This window comes from Centrocercus urophasianus, unplaced genomic scaffold (assembly GCF_019232065.1).
Source record: "Centrocercus urophasianus isolate 14NV4802_14NV808 unplaced genomic scaffold, USGS_Curo_1.0 seq_29, whole genome shotgun sequence".
Classification (NCBI taxonomy): Eukaryota; Metazoa; Chordata; class Aves; order Galliformes; family Phasianidae; genus Centrocercus; species Centrocercus urophasianus.
Genome location: NW_024884855.1, coordinates 10726718 through 10747193, shown reverse-complemented (window position 1 = coordinate 10747193; position 20476 = coordinate 10726718). Strand labels below are relative to the sequence as shown.

Below are 20476 nucleotides of genomic sequence, written 5' to 3'. Positions count from 1 at the left end.
AGAAGTTGTCCACCAGGAATATCATTTATGCATTTACTTAAACTCAGCAGAGAATTTTGCTCGGTGGCCCACAGCAGTATGAGATAGGGTTGCCATCTCAATAGACCCTGGAAGCTAAGCAGTCTGAGATGGATGCAAATGACTTTGGACTACAGCTGAATGAAAGCAGGTTTATCCATCTTTCCCCAAACCCTAAGATCTGCCCTGCCTTGAAAACACTGTCACTTTAACCCAGAATTTGCTCTGCCATAGAACAAAAGAGTTTCCTTAAAAACGTTCAGATAAGGGGCTCGATTTGACCATTTCCAGATGGCAGTGCTGGCCTCAGTGCAACCAGCGCAGGGGTGCAGGCACAACAGCTTCTAACTATGGCAGCCATCAGAGACACACAGTGCTCACAGTTAGCAGTTAAACCGGCCCCAAATCAAGTATTGCAATGGAAGACCTCCAAGAAGGACCACTGCTTTTCAGCCAAAGGTCTGATTTTGCAGAAAGTGCATATTTTACCAGAAATCCATTTTGCTGACCAACTCCCTGCACAGTCAGCTGCAGAGGCAGCTGTCTCCTATGGAAGCCCATGCCAGGCAGCAGCAGGGGCTGTTCCCAGGGCAAGTCCCCAGGAGCTGTGGGTGATCCAGCAGAGGGGTTTCCCTCCCTGTATAGACACAAAGTGTGGGATTTCCATTTGCTTTCCCCAACCTACCCCCAAAAGCTCTCCCTTTCCCTTCCTTCCCGCCTGGTTATTTGCTTCTAGTCCATGACCTCACCAGGTCTCATTAAATGCTGTCCTGTAGGTGATGTTGGGTACATCTTTCTCAGCCTTCCTTTACCTCTTTTCTTTGTTCCGTCTTCATCTTTCTTCAAACCCCGGTGGAAAAAAATCTCTCTCTTCTCCCTTGTCTATTTTTCTTAAATAATAAATACTAGCAGAAGAGAGAACAATTGACTGGAGAGCTCTATTATCTAACTCTGTGAGGTGTCTGGGAATAAGGTTGGGATGCACAATGTGCTGCCTAAACCCTATCTGTGGAGACAATATTAGTCCCGGGGCCTCTGGATGGAAGACGAACTTGGGTTTTACAGGCCTGGACATCTTTATTATTCAGCACGATGATGCTAACCATCATCACCCGGCAGGAGGCATGTAGCAAACGCCAGGAATACGAATGAGCAGAGAAACCTGCCTGGAAGCCTCCACTCTGCACACAGAATGGACATCAAGCCATTTAGGGGAACCTTCATCACTAATAAATGTTTTCTCCACCATCCTAGAGCTGTCTTCTTGGATTATTTTACACATAATGAAGAGCCAAGGTTCATTTTAACGTTTGGTGCCTGTTAGCCAAATTTTCCCTCCCCACCTCTTTGGGTGATTAAACATTTATCGTTTGTAATGTACCGCTCCCATTCCGCTATGTCTCTCTTTGTAGCGGGGCTCCTTCATTTACTGAGAAAATGACCTGAGTGACTGTGAAAGAAGATCTAAGAGGCGCTGAAACGTGGCCAGATGGAGATGGAACAGCTGGGGAGAATGAAGTTATGGGAGACGCAGAGTTGCCAAGGAGGGGAGCACGGCGGTGTGTATGTGTGCACACGCACGCATGTTAGTCTGGCTCTTTGCCTTCTCTCAGTAAATCTAATCCACAATTTGAAATAACTCATTCAGTAGAACAACAAAAATAGGAATTGAGTGCCAGGGTGGCATTATATGTGCAGCCCGGCTTGCTTTCCCTCAACCCAGCCCCCACGGCTGCTTTGTTTGCTTCCTTGCAGCTGCTGCTCTGGTTTAATTTACTGAGATGCCATTAGTTGGGAGATGGAAGCAAAAACTTACCAGCCAGTCTGCACTGGTTTTTGGAATCACAGCTTTGCTTTTTCCTTCCTTTGCTGTGTATTTGCAGCCAGGATTGGGTTGTTGCTATTCATCCTGTGCAGGCTGCAGCTTCACAGACATCACAAACTTATGCTGCTGAGTTGGAGAAACACGGGAGAGTACTGCAAGAGAGCATCATGGAGCAGAGTTGGGGGTCAGCAAGGCAAATCACAGATCTGGGCTCCGGTATGGGTACTGCAGATCAGAGGAGATGTGTAGGAGCAGCTAGGAGCAAAGAAGTTCTCAGTGCCCACATGCTGGCCACATAAGCCTGACATCATCTCGGCTGGCCAGGGCCACAGTGCTGCCCTGTGAAAGCAAAAGGAAAAGCATAGCAATGTCTGCAGTGCACAGGTGAGTCTTGAATACTGTTGCAGGGCATCCCAGTGCGTGCTGTGGTCAGTGCAGCATGGGGCCAGGACACAGCATCTCTCCAGCATATATTTAGTCGTTTCAAATCTACTCCTGTTGCTCCATACCAGCTACATTCCTCTCTTTTCCTTCTTTCATAACCAGTAAAGACGAACCCCCCAAATCTGTACTTTCCTGTCATTTTTTTCACCTCAAAGTCCTAAGTTTGTCTCCAGTTTTTCCCAGGCAGCTCCGTGGATGGTCTGAGGACTGGGATACATGGTGTGTCATTGGGTTACCAGGAGAATAAAGACAAAACAGCTGGGCAAAGACAAATTGAGCAGGCAGGAGAGCCTAAAACCTCAGCTTTCCGTTACGATTTTTCTCCACTCTGTGGAAAAGATGCAGGGGAACCTCTCCCCCTCTCCCCTGCTGGTAGGGGGATACGAGCTGGGATCCCCACTCCCATCCGTCCTGCCTCATGGGATGCTCACATCTGGCTGCGTTGCACTCATGCAGATGCACACCCACACACACCCACGATGCGGGGAAGGAGTTGTTTCAGAAACCAACAAGATGAACAGTTATCTCCTCTGGAAAGCAACAAGACCACTTCTCCACTCCCCAGCCTGGTCCCAGCAATCTAATAAAAAGGGAGATTAGCCCCTCTTACATCTCCTTAATGCCGTCATTTTATTCACACTTTGCAAAGCAAATAAACCAGCAAATTGCTTGCTTTAATGAGCTGAAATTAAACTCGGGCTGCTGATAAAATGTCTTTCCTCCTTTCTGTTGTTAGAAAGGACTTGTCTGATAGGCAGTATACAGGAAAGAAAACACACAGTGGGAGCCTTATTGAATGTGTTTGAGTCACGGTCATTCTTCCTCATCCCAGACACCTCCAATTAGATGAAAGAAGCACATGGATGTTGAGAAGGCTAGCCTGGCAAGATCCATGGAAGGTCTTGTCTCTGCTCTTTGCTCACAGGATGGTCCTGGTCCATTAGCTCATGCCTTCCAATGGGCTGCGGGCTGTAGCTTCCCCAGCAACACAACATGGAAAAGGCTGGTTTGTCTTTGCAGAGCAATTTCAAACACCAGCTTGGAAAGACAGCTGTTGGTTGAGTCAAAGTGGGAGTTAGAAGGGACGGAATGAGTGCCTCCTGAAGAAAATATGACAAGATGCCAAGAAAGCACTATCCTCAGGGGACAACTACGACAATCTATTTCTGATAGCTTAATAGGCCAGGACTACCCATCTCTGCCCTTCTCCAGCATCCTTACAGGCAACATTCACCTCATGGGATGTAGTCAGAGGAGCTGGAGACCAGGCTGGTCCCTGTGGCAGAGAACAATGGAAACATCCAGAGCTCTTCTCCCAGCTGGAGGGAGCGATGCATCTGCTGGGACTTCCATCCCAGCAAGAGGAACTTGGGGCACTCTCATTCAGTCTCCTGCAGTCCTGTGATGCATCATCGTTATCTCACTGTACCAAAGAGGAGATTGGAGAGCAGCGAGATTAACTTCGTTGCCCAGTTCTGGGAGGGATGTGATGGCAGATGGCTCTCAGCCCAGCACTGCTGCCCATATCTCCCCATCAGTGAGGTAAACAGTCCTCCTCTCCTTCCTCGCTGGCTCCAAGGATTTGAAGCTGATGCAAGAGCTGATGTGAGAGCTGGTCTTGCTAGTCGTGTAATGGAAATTCAATCATGCTGCCATGTTTCCAATGGATATTTATATTTAGTGGAAAAATGCAGGAATAATTCAACGGAAAATGTGAGCCAGGAATGAGTTTTTCATTGGAAAGTGAGGTTGCTGGCCTCATGGGCTTCTTTCCTCATTGTTGCATTTCCAGTGAAGATTCTTCCAAGTTCTCCAGTGGCTGTTCTTGTCTGGGGAGGGAAGGTCTTGTCTCTTCTTTTGCATATATCCACGTTATACAGTGAAAGCTTGAGGGTCCTCCACAACTCCGCATTATTTTAGCGAGGAGGGAGAGAGAGGTCCTGAAGACAGGCAATAAGCCCCAACAGTGGACAAGGAAATGGGATGATGATCAGTCAACTTAGTGTGTCTTGTAATCAAGCACTGTCCTGAAACTACCATTCAGGTTCCCTGAAACAGGTACAGGTGCTTGATGCTGGGCTTTATCCAGGTGCTACACAGCAATGCAGTCAGGAAGACACGGTGTCCTCAATCAGCATCCCCCTCTGTGGGCACTGCTACTGCACACACCAGCATGCGAGACAGTCAGGATTCCCCTCAGCAAAACATTGCAGCATCAAATCTACATCAGAGTGAGTTGTCTAGACTTCATCTGCTCTCAGCAGAGAGGAAGAGACACTTCTGGGGCACCACTCCTCTCCTCTGAAGGTAGACACTTAAATAGGTCAGACGAATGTTGCCCTGGATGCACGTTGTTCTCTGCCTAAAATGTAACACTGGACAATGCACTCAAAGGAGGATGATGTCTGCAGTTGATGGCTACCTGCCTTAGTGATGCCAAGCCACTGTTGGCTGTGCCCAAATTAGCAAAAGGCCACTGGCATGCTGGCAGCCAGATTTAGAAGGCAAGCACCTAACATTACAGAGGGTAGCTGGGTGCACGGCTAAGCATGAATTGTCTGTCCTCATGTTTAGCTTGTGTTTTGTTTTGAACAGGTGAACTGAGGAACCAAGCAAGGACAACCAGCCCCACGGAGGCACGTGGAGATGGGGACCAGCATCACGATGGGCAGCAGAAAGAGAACAAGGAGACATACTATAAAAAGTGAGAGGAAGGCTTGTCTCTGAGCCAAAGATACTCCTCGGCACAGGCATCCAAATTCATGACTCCCTCCCCGAGATGCCAGAGACCTGGTGATGCAGGACCAACCTCAGCCACTCAGGCCTTGAGAGCAGCCCCCGGCCGGTGGCTGCCGAGCCCCTTGGGCACCAAGGTCCACATTCACCACGGACACTTCCCCCCGCAGCTTCAAGCCATGAGGAGAAGAGAGAGAAGAACGAAGCTGCCGAAGGAGCTCTAACCCACGTCTTCCCGGCCCCTGCCTCTCCCCCTGCTTCCAGCAGACCAGAAACCCCTTCTCCATGCCACCCTTCCAGATGGCAGGTCGCCGGTGGGCTGCGACGTCAGCCTTCTGCATGTGCGTGGCAGCCGTCTCTCTCCTGCACGCTGGTGGGGTGCGGGCAGACTGCTGGCTCATCGAGGGGGACAAGGGTTTTGTCTGGCTGGCCATCTGCAGCCAAAACCAGCCCCCCTACGAGTCCATCCCCCAGCAAATCAACAGCACCATCGTGGACTTGCGGCTGAACGACAACAAGATCAAGAGCGTGCAGTACGCCTCGCTCAGCCGCTTCGGCAACCTGACATACCTCAACCTGACGAAGAACGAGATCTCCTACATCGAGGACGGTGCCTTTTCAGGACAGTTCAACCTCCAGGTGCTGCAGCTGGGTTACAACCGCCTGAGGAACCTCACCGAGGGCATCCTCCGGGGCCTGGGGAAGCTGGAGTACCTCTATCTCCAGGCCAACCTCATCGAGTCCGTCACCCCCAATGCCTTCTGGGAGTGTCCCAACATAGTGAACATTGACCTGTCCATGAACAGGATCCAGAGACTTGACAGCAACACTTTTAGGGGCTTAAACAAGCTCTCTGTCTGTGAACTCTACAGCAACCCCTTCTACTGCTCCTGCGAGCTCCTTGGCTTCCTGCAATGGCTGGAGGCCTTCACCAACATGACACGCACGTACGACCGGATGCAGTGCGACTCCCCACCAGACTACACGGGCTACTACTTGTTAGGTCAAGGCCGGACTGGCTACCGCAATGCTCTGAGCATGCTCTCTTCCCTTTGCACCGGTGGTTCCTACACTGTGATCCCTCGTTTTATCCCTCCCCGCTACCAAGTGACCACAGTGCCCTCCGAAAGCCCGTGCTCCGAGGAGGAGTGCTCCTCTGGTGATGGCACCACCCCACAGTTCTCCCTCTTCACGCCCATTGGTGAGACAGAGGTGCGGCCAAACATCCAGGTGAAGCACCTCAACCACAACTCGGCCGTCCTCACCGTGCAGATCCCCTACCCCTTCAGCAAGATGTATATCCTCTCCCAGTTTGAAAACGGCTTCTCCTCCATGATCACCAAGCTCAGGAAGAAGGAGGAGAACATCACCGTGAGCAACCTAGTAGCACAAAGAGATTACACCTACTGTGTGGTCTCCGTCCACCAGTACTCCAAGTACAACCACACCTGCGTCACCATCACGCCCACCAGACCCAACCGCAAGGAGCCGGTGCCCACTCCTTCCACTGCCACTCATTACATCATGACAATCCTGGGCTGTCTCTTTGGCATGGTGATTGTCCTGGGCGTTGTCTATTACTGTCTCCGAAAGAGACGCCAGCAGGAGGAGAAGCACAAAAAGGCTGCCAGCGGCATGAAGAAGACCATTATTGAGCTGAAGTACGGGCCAGAAATGGAGACCACCAGCATCACCCAGCTGTCCCAGGGACAGATGCTGGGTGGGGAGACTGTGACCCGCATCCCCTACCTGCCTTCTGCTGGTGAGGTCGAGCAGTACAAGCTCATTGACAGCAGTGAGACCCCCAAGGCCACCAAGGGCAACTACATGGAGGTGAGGACGGGGGAGCAGCCTGAGAGGAGAGATTGCGAGCTGTCCCTGGCACCAGACACCCAGAGCTCCGTGGCTGAGATCTCCACCATTGCCAAGGAGGTGGACAAGGTGAACCAGATAATCAACAATTGCATCGATGCCTTGAAATCTGAGTCCACCTCCTTCCAAGGGGTGAAATCGGGGGCAGTCTCCACAGTGGAGCCTCAGCTGGTGCTTTTATCAGAGCAGATCCCCAGCAAGCACGGATTCCTCTCCCCTGTCTACAAGGAAAGCTACAACCACCCCCTCCAGCGACACCACAGCATGGAGGCAGCCCCCAAACGCTCCAGCACTTCTTCCAGTGGCTCCATACGGAGCCCCAGGTCCTACCGCTCCGAGGGATCGGGCCACAAATCAGAAGCCAAATACATCGAGAAGACGTCCCCCACCACCGACACCATCCTCACTGTGACACCGGCCGCGGCCATCCTGCGGGCAGAGGCGGAGAAGATCCGGCAGTACAGCGAACACCGGCACTCGTACCCTGGCTCGCACCAAGGGGAGCAGCACGACAGCATGGCGGGGCGAAAGCCTTCCATCCTGGAGCCTCTGACCCGGCCTCGTCCCAGAGACCTGGCCTATTCCCAGCTCTCGCCGCAATACCACAACCTGAGCTACACCTCCAGCCCAGAGTACACCTGCAAACCATCGCACAGCATCTGGGAACGCTTCAAACTCAACCGCAAGCGGCACAAAGACGAGGAGGAATATATGGCAGCCGGCCATGCCCTGCGCAAAAAGGTCCAGTTTGCCAAAGACGAGGATCTTCACGACATCTTAGACTACTGGAAGGGCGTCTCCGCCCAGCAAAAGTCCTGAGTCCTCACACAACTCGTGACTTAAAGTAACTGGACCAAAAGAAATCCGCAGCAGCTATTTTTATTCAGACTGTCTTTGAAACAAACAAACAAAAATAACGATCATAAATCGATAAAAATAGAGAATTATGAAAAAGCTATAAATATTCTATATAATATATAAAGCGAGATATTCAAATGGCCTCACGTTGGTGAGACACACACCAAATTTGAACACAAACTTTACAAAACAAACTGTGGAGTGAAAAAAAAAAAAAAAAAAGTTTTTTTTCATTTTTATTTTTAAAAAAAAGAAAAAAAGAAAAAAAAGAAAAAAAAAAGAAAAAGGAAAAAAAGAAAAAGTCAAATATGAAAAGAAAGAGAAGGAGCGGGCAGAGAGCGGAGGTCTGGAGTTCCCCAGTACTGCATTGCATGAATCCCTATTCCGTGATTTTGTGGATTCTTTGTGAACAGTTTGTGTTCTTTCTTCCTACCCTTCCAAAAATCAACAGCAACAAAAACAGCAACAAAAACCAAAAAGAGACCAGAAGGAGATCCATCCTTTGGGCTGTTTTTGCAAACGGAGTCTTCCAGTTTAGACTTTCACCCGCTTGAAGGCCCGTTCACATTTTCACTCACTGAGAGGTTTTACCACACATTGCATTGTAAACCGAAGTCGTTAACTGTACAGAGAAAATTTCTATATTTGCAATGTTTGCTGTATAATGAGAAAGAGAGAGGAGAAAAAAAAAAACAATACTACATCTACTAAAAAATATATATATATATATATATCTATATTCACATGTTTGTACCAGGTTTTAATCATGGATTTTAGAGAAAGAGATGGAGTTTGGATTGAAGGACTTTTTTTGTTGGTTGGTTGGTGATTGGTTCGTTGGTTGGTTGATGGAGGAGATATTTGGGTGAGGGGAGGGATTATTTGGGTTTCTCTGTGGTTTTGGTTTCTCCCAACTACTGTCTGTGTCCAAGTTCTGATCACTTTCAATTGCATGTACCCAAGAAAAGCAAACCAGCCGTGCCATCCCAGGTGGGACACTGTCACCGCTGGGAATGGTGGGAACAGGAAAAGGGATGAGAAGGGAAAGGCTCTTTGTTGAGCAGGTGCCAACAAGCCATGGGATTTCTCCTGAAAATCAGAAGGTATCAGTAATCTCTTCTCACAGTATAGGGAGGTGGTGCAGAAATCCTCCTGCTGCTGTCCAGAGGAGGACAGCATTGAGGAGTGGTTTTGCCAATGGAGAAGACGTTAAGCATTTACAGATTCTCCAGATTGGAAACAACGACAGTGGGCCTGGGGGCCCTGCATCGCTCTCTTGAGACTGCCAGCACCCAACGCACAGGGATTTCCCCACAGATAACCCCAACTTACAGCAGCATTGGGCAGAGAGCACAGCACCTCCTGCCTGCAGCCCTGGCATTGCCCACAGGCCAGCTGGGCTCCCACTGCTGTGAGTGGCTTTGGAGATGGGCACCCTGGGGTCTCCAAGGCTGGAGAGAGAAGGACGGTGCACCAGGTCCTGTGTCCACCCAAGCAGCTATATCCCCTTCAACCACTGCTGTTCAATGCCTGTCTGAGCCTCAATAGCATTTTGCCCCATCTCTAAAATGCACATTGACAATGCCCTACTCACTCAGTGTGGTGGAAGGAGGGATGCATTCACACCATGATGCAGAAGGACACCGCTTTGCCCTGAATGGCTCCAGCTGCATGGCAAAACCCCATGCCTCATCCCACAGCTGATGCCGAGAGGGGCCAGATTAGGACCAGGGAGCACTTTGCTCCCCCCAGTGAGCGCATGGGATCCCAGCAAGGAAGCCCAGCAAGGTGACAAACATCCCAAACACAGCCCTTCAGAGCCCTGCTGCTTCCTGGGGCCTTTCCATTGCATCCTGCTCAAAAGTCTCTTTGGATGGAATTCCTTAGTCCTGACAAACGAGCACTAGGGCCCAGCAGCAAACTACATCCCATCCTGTTATTTCAATATTTCAAAGTGATTTTGACAGGTATTCTTGCAAAAGGTTATGTTTGTTCAGAAATGAGCTGAGCTGGGAAGACACGGAGCAGGCTGGGAAGCGCGCGAGTTCGTTCCCCATGGTTATTTGTGTAGACAACAACCCATTAGCCGGGTTTCATAATAAAAAGCAGGCAATTTCTCCAGGAATACATTCACTCTGACACGTTTCTCCTCCTCCTCCAGGTGCATGACATCCTCCCCACAGCGTGCAGTCTGTGAGCAGGATGTGGAAAGGAGCTGAGCATCACCCCTCCATTGTCCCATGATGCCACAAGTCAGTCCCCAAATCCCAACTGTGCCAAAGCAAAACCTGCAGCCTCAAACAGCTTCCTTTGGAAGCCCTCAGTGCCTCCTGGAGGAGCAGGAGGTCAGCAAGAAGGTGTCCTGTACACAGTGGCAGGGTTCCCTGTACCCAGGGGAGTCATTTTGCCCCTCTCTGCCTCTATTTTCTCCTCTGCTCACTTTCTTGTGGTGCTGAGGGCACAGGCTGGTGGGGGAGGCTCAATTAATTAATTGCCTGTCTGTGAAGCCTGTTTAGCTCCTAGAATAAAAGCTGTTATAGGAAAGCAAAGTTGTTAATGGCATAAAACAGCAGGGGCAGATGAAATCAAAGCCCAATTCTGTTTTCACACCAGGATTTCTCTGGTCACAAACCAACAGAGACCAATGCGGGATATGTGATACAGCAGCACCGGCCTTTCAAAATTAAACACTTCCCAGATGCAAACTGCAGCTAGAGAAAAAGAGGATTAGAAAACATCCACGTTATTCTGGCTCTGAGGGGAAGTACCTCCATATGCAGAGCCCTTTGCAGTGGAGAATGCCGTGGAGCTTGGGGGGCCCCTCAAGTGAGGGATGCAGTGGCCATGCTGCAGAGCACACTCCAGTCTTATGCCTCCATGACACAATACAGCCTTGGCAGCCCCAGTCTGCATCTCTCAGAGGCCGAGGGATGAACTGAAATAAGCCAGGCAAGAAATGAGAAGGAGTCCAACTACACCCAAAGCCAGTGTCCTATGCAGGAACTGACTTGGGTTCTGCAGGATGGGGCCTGGGAAGCTCTGTTTATGGCATTCCTCATTCCCCAGAGGCACATACTTTACAGATTGCTCTGAAAGCACAGGGAAAATGTCACCACCTGCCAGATGTTGGGTGCTTTTCTTGTTTTGCCTTCTGTTCAACCGCTGTAGCTCTCCAGCTGCTTCTACAGATGACGCCCTACTTGGCCAAGGCACTGCCCCAGTGCCATCCAAAGAAACTGGAGGGCTCCTCGCCAAGCAGAAAGGAGAGGCACAATGTCAGAGTGCAGAGGAAGGGAGGCCAAGGGAAAGCCTTCTCTGTCCTTGGGGGAGCAGAGAGCTGGCAGCCAGCACAGAACACGATCACACTGCTGGTGACAGCACCAAGGGCACAAAGGTCTCCATCCCAACCTCTGTCAGCCTGGGCTCTGCCAACGCAGAGAGCAAAGGGAAGGGACAGAAAGGGAGGCAGAGGGCTGATGGGCAGTGAGAGACGATCCAGGCAGGAGCAGCTATGCAGGCGGCAGCCCTGGAGAGGCCAACCATGGCATGGAGCAGAGCTGCATGGAGAGGGGTTTTGTGAGAGCAAGCTGTTGCTTCCCTGCGGCGATGAAACAGAGAAAAGGAGCCGAGAGATCTGTTGCCTCTTCTGTTTTGAGTCACTCCTAGAAATCTCCTCTCTGGCCAGAGCTCACATTTCCACCACCACTTCCCAGGGTTTCTGCTTCCCCAAAGTTCTTCTGGTGCCCACATGTCCCTGCTCTCTGCTCCTTGCTGTCACACTTCAGTTCCCATCCTATTGCCTCCTCCCAGCCCACCCCGTACCTACAGCCATCATATGGAACTCCCTCTCCACAAGGGCTTTGCTGCTCCCTGTAGGACAATGCTGACAGCCCCAGGGCCATAAACAAATGTACGCTGCAGATGCCTTTTCCATGTCCACAAAATTGTTGTGAATGGGTCCTGTCTAGAGATAAAAGTGTTCCTTATGGGAGAGCTGCACAGCACCTTCCTTTCCTTCTGCACCAAATCACTGCTGCCAGCCAATGCCCCAAGGCCCAGAAGGCAGTGAAGCTGCCTTCACCTTGGCTTGAAGCACTTGGGCTTCACTTGGATTAACTCATGTCCCTCTTTTTCATGTCTCCTTTGTATCATTGTGCTCTTGGCCAGACCACTACCATCACCAGAAGGTTGGTAGGAGTTACCCAGATGTTACCTTGAGAGCTTTGCAGCGGCCACATGGTGTCCTCCATGGGTTCATCAGAAAGCAGGAGACCCTCAGCCCTGCATAGAGCCCAGCTCACTGACCCTTGGGCACTGCAAATGTAGAGCTTCATGACACCAGTGATTTTATCAGGAATTGAATTCATTCACTGCAAAAACCTTTCATAAGTCCAGGAACAGCAGCTGCGCTCATTCCCACTTCTCACCAGCACTTAACAAAGTGGAACTGTCTGATCCAGAGTCCAGTTTTCTGGACACAGTTTCCTCTGTGCAAGAAGGAGACACAGAAGTATCGGGAATGGGGATTTTCAGCACCAAGTAGAATGCCAGTTTTCTCTTGTTTTCTACCCTTAGTTTTGGCACGAATGAGACAGCAAAGAGCCCATTTCCCACCCTCTGCAACTCCTCTGTCACTGCAGAGCAATCTGAAGAGCCTGCCAAGTCTCTGGCTTTGCATGTGTCTGACTATTTAATAACTCAATGGGAATGTGAGTGACATGGGTGCTCTGCTGCTCCTCCAGGTGCTCATCACTTCTCGCCCACCACCACCACCTCTTTTTTCACACAAAGCTTGGCCAACTGCAAATAGCCATTTGCTGCTCACCTTTACTCGCCTTGCCATTAAGGAGCTCATTAATGTACTCCATCCTTGCATTCTCTGAGACTAAAAGATTTCCATTTCTCTCTTTTAGCAGCTTTCTCGTGGTTTATATCCTCTCCCCTCCTCACCGGGCAGTGCCCTTTTCTAATAAGCTCTCCTCTCCTGGTCCATCTTTTCCATTAAGCTGCACAAGTGCTGTCCCTGAGCTGTGTTGCTCATCACAGGGCTCTCTTCTGACCCCATCATGTTCTTCAGTGTTTTCAGCTGTGAAAAGAAGCGCTCAGCCTCCACACAGCACCATGCTTCCTCCCACCCCACTCACCTCACGGCTCCCAGCCCGATGCTGGGGCTCCCCCCACAGCAGCATCGTCATCGGGTTCACCCTCATCTTCAGAAATACGATGGGACACCTCAATACTTGTGCCCAAAAGCTCATGCAATTTTTTTTTTTCCCAGCTGTTGCAATAAGAGGTATTACCTCTCCATACAAACCGTACCTCAATTACACCCTTAGATCATTCTGGCTCTAACAATACTACACCCACAGCAAGGTTCGCACGCACGCATCTCTGTCTGGGAAAACTCAGAAACGTGGCAGCCCCAATGTGTGAGACATCCTGACAGCTCACAGCCCCTGTGCGGCTCCACAGCCTCCTCCAGCCTCGCGGGGTGAGCACTGCTCCTGAAGGACAGCTGGAGGAACACCGCATGGCTCAGGGTGTGATGGAGATGGGCAGTAGGGACTGAGGAGATCAGGGGCACAGCTGCCCCCAACCTATGTCCATGGTGAGCATAGCTCTGAGCCAGTCACATTTCCCATGCAGCCACTGCTACACATGGCTGCAGGCCTCCAGGTGAGGATGCACCTCTGGTACCGGTGTGATCTGTTCCTCTCTCCCAAAGAAGAAATCAAAACATCAGCAGGCACCCGAGGGAGATGCAGCGGGTGGAAGAAGACAGCTTATCCAGGACCCAATTTAGCTGGAAGGAGGGGAAAGATTGCGAGATGTTCCTCCATTAAGAAAGAAAAACAAACATGCAAGGGAGAGGAACCAGAGGTCGACGTGCCTGTGGGGAAGCAATGTGGATGCATTTGATTTTAAGAAGCCAAAGCAAAAATGGGGCGGATGCTGGACCGAGAGCAAAGGGATTTTCAGCCCAGGACCAGGAGGCGAAGGTCAGGAGAAGATTTGCAGAGACCTGGAAACCATGTAGGTGAGGCAGTTGTAAGCAGCACCACTTCTAATCTGAGCAGAGCGCATGAAATTGGATAATGTAATTGGAAAGGTTATTTAAACTGAATATTCAGAGGGAAAAATGAAACATTGCAAGGAAAATAGTAATACTTAGCACTTGTAATGTGCTTAGCATCTTGCATCTTCAGAAACTGGTCAGCCATTAACTGATTGCTCCTCTGCTAAGTCCAAAGGCTAATAAAAAGGGATGGTTCATTTAGTTGTTTCACAGCTGAGCTTCTCAATAAGGCACGAGGAAGAGAGATCACTGCTCTTCCCAACGTGCTGGTAAACAAGCAGTTGGAAGCAGGAAAATACAACAGAATCTCAGCACTCGTTCACAGAGTCTCGGCCAGCTCCTTCCTCTCCCCATTGGCCCATTGCAGGGAGCTCACCTGGCAGCCTGTCCTGGGAGCACCACCCATAGGTGCAGCCCCCCAGCTCAGTGCCTCCTGTCTGGGTGTGATGAGCGATGGAATGGAGATGTCCAACACACGTCCAACCCAATGGATCTGTCCAACGCCACTTCATTTCTGCCTGACCTCAGACCTCCATCACTGCATCACGGTGATTTACAAGGTGACTCCTAAATATTCCTCTGAGCTGGGTGACACGAGGACAGTGCCACACGCAGAGGCAGCAGCAGCCATGTCAGGGCTCCAACACAGGTTCCCGACCAGAGGAAATTTGGGATGCTGTGTGCTAGCAATGCCATGCTATGTTCTGCTAAGCATGCATGCATGGCCAGGAAGCAGATATACGGACCGTGCAAGACACTGCTGATTTTCTTCTGCCTGTTTTTGGCACCACGCAGCCCGATGGGTGTGTATAAACAAAGCAAGTATCTCTTTCACTGGACCTCATGCATCATTTATAGCCAGCTCTTCCATGGCACAAGAAACATTTACATATGCCAGCATTAATTCCAAATGCCACTTCAAAGCCATCTCTGTCTAATGAACCCCGCGTGCTGTGCACAGCAAATTCCACCCGAAAAATAATTAGCAACACACACCACCAAAGCACTACAAGGGGAGCACAGCACACCACCTGCTGAAGCAAAATGAATGCCTGATTCATTTTTTCCCCCACTTTCTAGCCACATTCTCTGACTCAAAGCTGTGTTCCATTCTAAGCTACAGAGGGCTCTGGGAAGTGTTGCATTCCCACTCTTTGGTGCTCCAACTGCAGCACGCTGTCAGCCCTTAAAGTAGCATAGAGCACCCCAGATCAGAAGCAATGTGGTTTATCTCAAGCCCTGACACAACAGCTGATAATATTGGCATTGCCATGGGAGACCCAGGTCACAACAGCTTCACAGTGGAGGGCCAGAGGATGAAGTCAGCAGGGGGCCGTTGGTGCTGGGGGGGCATGCCAGGATGATGCTGAGATCCTGGGCTCCCCTGGTCCTGTCCTGCTCACATGCAGAAGTGATGCTCAACAGGATGTGCCCACACCTCCAGCACCCAGCCCTGCTGTTCCATCTGTCACTCTCTGCCTTGCTGGGATGCAAGGAGTTAAACTACTCTTCCTATGCAAATTAGGCTTAATTAATCCTTTTCATCAGTTGCAAATATACCTTCTGAACCCTATTAAAAACATGAATATGCAAATTCAGACCTTTTTTAATACTCATTTTCAAGGACTTGGAGTCAGGCTTGATTATTCGACTCCCGTTAACAGCCTGTAAACCTGGTGCAAAATTTAATTTCCATTTCAAGTTACCAAAAAAAAAAAAAAAAAAAAAAAAAAAAAAAGAAAAGAATCTGTTGGTAATTAAGCTAATTACAGTGTTACACTAAAGAGGAGACAAACAAGGAGGACAAGATCATTCATTACGAGTAACACCGCTTGCAGGATCTGGGGACAGTGGAAGGCCAAAAGTAACTGAAGCCAGAGAAGAGCAGGCATGGGAATGGGCTGCACTGGGGCCACAGGGCTGGTAGTCCTCCCTTGGACCACTTCAGTTTTGGCCTCATGACCCGTCCTCCTCTTCCCCTTTGTTAGGAGTGAGGAGGAGTGCAGTGGGCTGAGGGAGAGGTGCCATGGGGTCTCTGCACAGGGCAGGAATGAGCTTGGGCTGGGGGCTCAGGGACCTGAGCAATCCATGCAAGTGGGAGTTCCTCCTACCCTCAGCATTCTAATTGCACGTCCTCGGTCAGCACACTCTGGGAGATGGAAACCACACCTTCCATTCCCAGGCTGTGTGGTTAAATGGAGGCATCACACATCTGTTGTACTATGGATGCTGTACTGGTAACATAGCACACTGGTGCCATGCACTCACCCAAAGCCACCCTTGTGACCACCCACTGGGGCCCAGCCTGTGCGTAATTAAATAAAAAGTGCTGTGATAGACCATTAATTATGGCTTACCACTCCAGTGATCCCTTAAACTCAGTCATTAGCATTGCCTAGGATCTGTTCTGTGCTCAGTTTGGTAATGAGTTAGCAAAGTTAACGAGCGCTTTGTCACCTCAGGGCCAGCAGCACACTGTGGTGTCCACACCAGGTGAGGGATCTCACAGCCCAGATGAAAACCCCTAAGTGATGTAGTGCCTGCACCAGGGCAGGGCTCAGGGTATTGCATCACTGGGCAGTAGGGTCCAGCTAAAAGTGAGGTGTTGGTTACCTGCAGGTGTACCCAAAGACACTGGCAGGATGGATCCACTCCAGGGAGGCGTTATCTGGATGGCTCTTCTCTCTCCTCCTCCTTGCTGCCAGGATGAGCAGTGCTGTTCTCTGTGGGTTTGGTTCATTCCTTGCCATCGCCTCCTCTCCAAGGCTGCTCCTTCCCTGCTGGGACTCAGCAAGCGGAGCTGTCACTTCAGAGCATGCCAATCAAGGGCACTGCTTCCAACAGCGGGATGGGAGCGATCACGTAGGGCCCCAAGGGCTGCAGCGTGAGTCCCAGAATGAGCTGAGGCAAGGGACGTGCATGCTGAGCTGCAGAGGGGAGAAGGGGTGAAGGAAGGATGGGGCCATTTGCCACCGCTGTGCAGCTGGCTGGTCCCCCTTCTGCACCCCATGGCCAATGGGGAGCGTGAGGCACCGCCAGACTTCAGGACCCAAGCAAGGTTTGTGCTCTGATTTCCCTTTAGAATCACAGAATCATTACAGCTGGGAAAAACCTCTCAGATCACCTAGTCCAACCCCCACCCATCCTCACCATGCACCCTCAGTGCCCCATCTCCACGTTCCTCGAACACCACCAGGGACTGTGACTCCACCACTTCTATGAACTGTCCATTCCAAAATGTTGTAGCCCTGTCTGGGAAGCATTTTCTCTTAATATTCCACCTAATACCCAAACCATCCCCTCTTCAGGGATGCAGCTTCTTTGCAGGGACTGTGGTGACAGCACAAGCCAGCCACCACAACCACCAAATGAAGTGCCTGCAACCGAACAGCATGAATGTTACCCAAGTACACACACGGGAAAAGGAAAGATTCCTCTGCCAACCTTCAGAGCCTTTCACCTCCTTGGAAAACACTTCCCACCATATTGATGCTGGCAGTCTGTGATCAGTAGATATAAGGAGTGTGATGTGGTAATGCAGGAATGCTCGTGCCTTCCACCAAAGCCCTGTGCCCTCTTTCCCTTTGACCTGTCCAGTGCATCTGGTCAATTGTGTGATATTTTGGGGGGGGTCAGGGATGGAGAATTACCTTTGCAGTCCCTACAGGCAATCAGCTTGCTCCTCGAACCATGAGATATGATTGCCCTTATTATTCTAGCTTGCAGAGCAGCGAGTCTTGTTAATGGTCATAAAATTATGTAGTCCTTATTTAAATCCAACAACCGTCTGTGTTTCAATGACCTCCTGATGGTCTCTGGCTTTGTTCCAACTTGGAGCGGCATCAGAGGGACCGGGGAGGAAAAAAAAAGCAGTGGGAGGATTAAAGAAAAACAACCCAAAACACAACAAGCAAGAGCCAACAAACAGAATTCAAAGTAAAACAGGGAATAATAAAGAGAGCTCCATCAGTCAGCCGGAGAGTTCAAAACAACACAACCTGTCACAAAGAGAAGGAAGCAGCATCAGGTAAAATTAGCAACACTAATAACTCATCAGTGCTGGGCCAGGAAACAGCACAGGGAAGATGGGGCCGCAAGATGCTCGATCCCATTGCAAGGAGAGAGAACTGAGGAAGCCTGAAGGAAGCAGAGCTGTGCTGTGGTGCTGGGCTGGGTGGGGATCACAGACCCGGGCTGCTCCCTGCCACAGTGCTGCTGTGCTCCCAGCCCGCACGGCACTCTGATCTGTAGGTGCACGTAAAAATTTCTGCAGCCCATCTTTATTTATTTGGATCCCAGATTTTCTAAAGCAAGGCTGCTCCGGCTGTCTTGTCAGATAACATCTAAGAACCCCCCCGAGTACCAAAACAATTCATCACCATAATCCCCTCCAAGTGAAACAACAAACAGACAAACCCTAAGCAGCAGAGAAACATCTGAACGTAACCAAACTCCAACATAGATTCCCATCAATTTTACAGCAAACCTGAGTCATGAAATTAAAAGTAGCATCAGCGTATTTCCTATTAGCCAGGGCTCCTGTTTCGGAACAGATCATACACTCCCACCCTATTTTTTTAGACACTTGTGTCAATGCGATATCATCAGATGCCGTTCAGTCGCTCTTCAGCCTGAAATGTTTTCCTGTTGGGAAGGTTGGGATTTTAATATTTAAAGCAGACTTCATGAGAAAGCCTCGCTGATTACTTATTTATTTATTTACTTACCTAATAGCCCTCCGCTGATCAGAGCGGGTGCGTTTTGTAGCTTTTAAATATCATGCAACTTTTAGCACCGCTGCTATTATAGCCGGCGCTGCAGTCACAGCAGGGCAGCGTGGATGAGATTCACAGCAGTGTGCAAAGCCTGTGCTGCCCTTCCTGGCTTTGCCTCATCACAAACGTGTGATCATTAGCCATCAACACGTGTCATCTCACACCAACACTCTTCTCACTGTCTTTGAGCAGCGAGAAGCTGGAACAGAACCAACCCCCACACTGAGCATCACTGGTGCTGGGGTCTGGCCTTACCTCAATCACATCCCAGTGCGTTCATCCATCAGCCCCACTCACACCATTTCCAGCTGTCCCTCAGCCTGTGCTGCTGCTCTGTGCTTCTTTGGTGTGTTGGGATGAGCTGCATGGAGTGATGGAGCTGCAGCAGCAAAGTGGGCATTGCGGGGTGTTGTGCCCAGCAGGACAAACCTCCGGGCTGCATTTGGATCCAACAACACTGGGCCTTCAGGATGGCAGCTCTGGGAGACTGTGACCAGGACGTGATATTCCCTTTTTACAGAGCCTGTGGTGCTTAAGTCAGGCTGTTTGTATGAAGGCAGGAAGCAAATCCAAGAGCCTGGAGCAGCAGCACAGCTCCTCCCCATTATGCTCCATGCCCCAAGCCCCACTGCATCCCCTTGACTTGATGCAGCTCTCACTCCTCCATTCAGGCAAATAGAGAACCGAGGACTGCCCAGACAGTGGCCAGGTTGGCCACCCTTGGCCCTGCAATGCAATCGAAATGGCTCCTCAGGCTCCATGCCTGAGTTAGGGATGAGCTGTGCTCAACCACAATTAACATCTACAAACACTCGAGCTACGTCTCAGGCTACCCATGGACCATTCCAATAGGGCTTCCTAAGCCAATTCTCAGGCACCACTCCCAGGGCAGCTCAGGCTGATACATACAACAAAGAGCCAGGAGACATGACACAGGAACGTAAAGCTCCAGGTTCATTGATGCAACCTTAGGAGAGGCACAAGCTTGGCAACACGTGCCTTAGCCAGGAGCTCCGTTGTGCTCAAGGACTGTGTGGCAGTGCCTGACAGCTCTTTACCCCTGCTCATTATTTATAAATGCACGCAGATGAGAAGGCTGATCAGTAAGAGAGTAGGGACGCACAAGCAGTTTGAGTGAAGGGAAGCTTCAGGCAGCACTGCAAACAAGACAGTGCTCCAACACACACAGTCCCTCAGCCGTGCATTAATAAATCATATTTTACAGCTTATAGCACATAAACCCAGTAAGCGTGCACGGGGACCCAGCAAGCACACACACACTTGTTAACACTCTCGCCTCTCCCCTCCAACCGACTGCAAATTTATTACTGATCTCCCAAGATTTTCTAAAATGGTTTTCTGCAAAGAGGGCTGGAGCTTTGCAAGTGACAAGCTGAAGACAGATGGGACTCATGCACCCGGCACCTGGAGTGTTTGCAAACTGCAAACCAGCAGCAGACTGTGCCTCAGTTGTTCCCTTGCCCCTGTGTACAGGGGGATGCGAGGGGATGAGTGGAATGGCAGAGCCCTGCAATGGGCTGAGTTGGGGTAGCTCTAGGTGGAAGGGATGATCACAGTGAAGTCTGGCATCATAACTATTCCTAATGGCTCGCTCATGGGTGAGAGGAGCGATACGATGATGGTGGCACAGAGTTTGGCCACCAGGTCTTCAGTGCTTGAGATGGAAGCTGGAGTCTCAGCTTCTCCGCTCCAAACCTGACCACAAACCCACGTCTGGGTGGCAAAGGTGGCTTTGCAATGGTCATGCTTCCATGAGAGTGCTCCCAGGCTCTGCAAACAAGCCTTGGAGCAGCCAAGCTTCCCTAAAGCCTTGGCTTCACCCAGTCCCCAAGGCTGCCCACTATCCAACAG

General features: G+C 50.3%; 1 protein-coding gene and 1 long non-coding RNA gene across 3 annotated transcripts in view; one reads left to right on the top strand and one right to left on the bottom strand.

The window, feature by feature from the left end:
- LOC122165181 overlaps positions 1–17647 on the bottom strand; it is a 30994-nt gene extending 13347 nt beyond the window's left edge. For both annotated transcript variants that reach the window (XR_006170421.1, XR_006170422.1), the window contains exons 1-3: positions 17480–17647; positions 16443–16756; positions 1835–2182 (exon numbers count right to left, since the gene is read on the bottom strand). This is a non-coding gene — a long non-coding RNA (uncharacterized LOC122165181). The remainder of the gene's footprint in view (positions 1–1834; positions 2183–16442; positions 16757–17479) is intronic.
- ELFN1 (extracellular leucine rich repeat and fibronectin type III domain containing 1) lies at positions 5309–7714 on the top strand. The gene has a single exon (XM_042827937.1). The coding sequence runs from the start codon at positions 5309–5311 to the stop codon at positions 7712–7714; it is 2406 nt and encodes an 801-aa protein (XP_042683871.1).
- Positions 17648–20476: the final 2829 nt, after the last annotated feature.

Bases quoted from the DNA above. Each gene is read 5' to 3' on its own strand.
- ELFN1 (XM_042827937.1), top strand. From the start codon at position 5,309: ATGCCACCCTTCCAGATGGCAGGTCGCCGGTGGGCTGCGACGTCAGCC.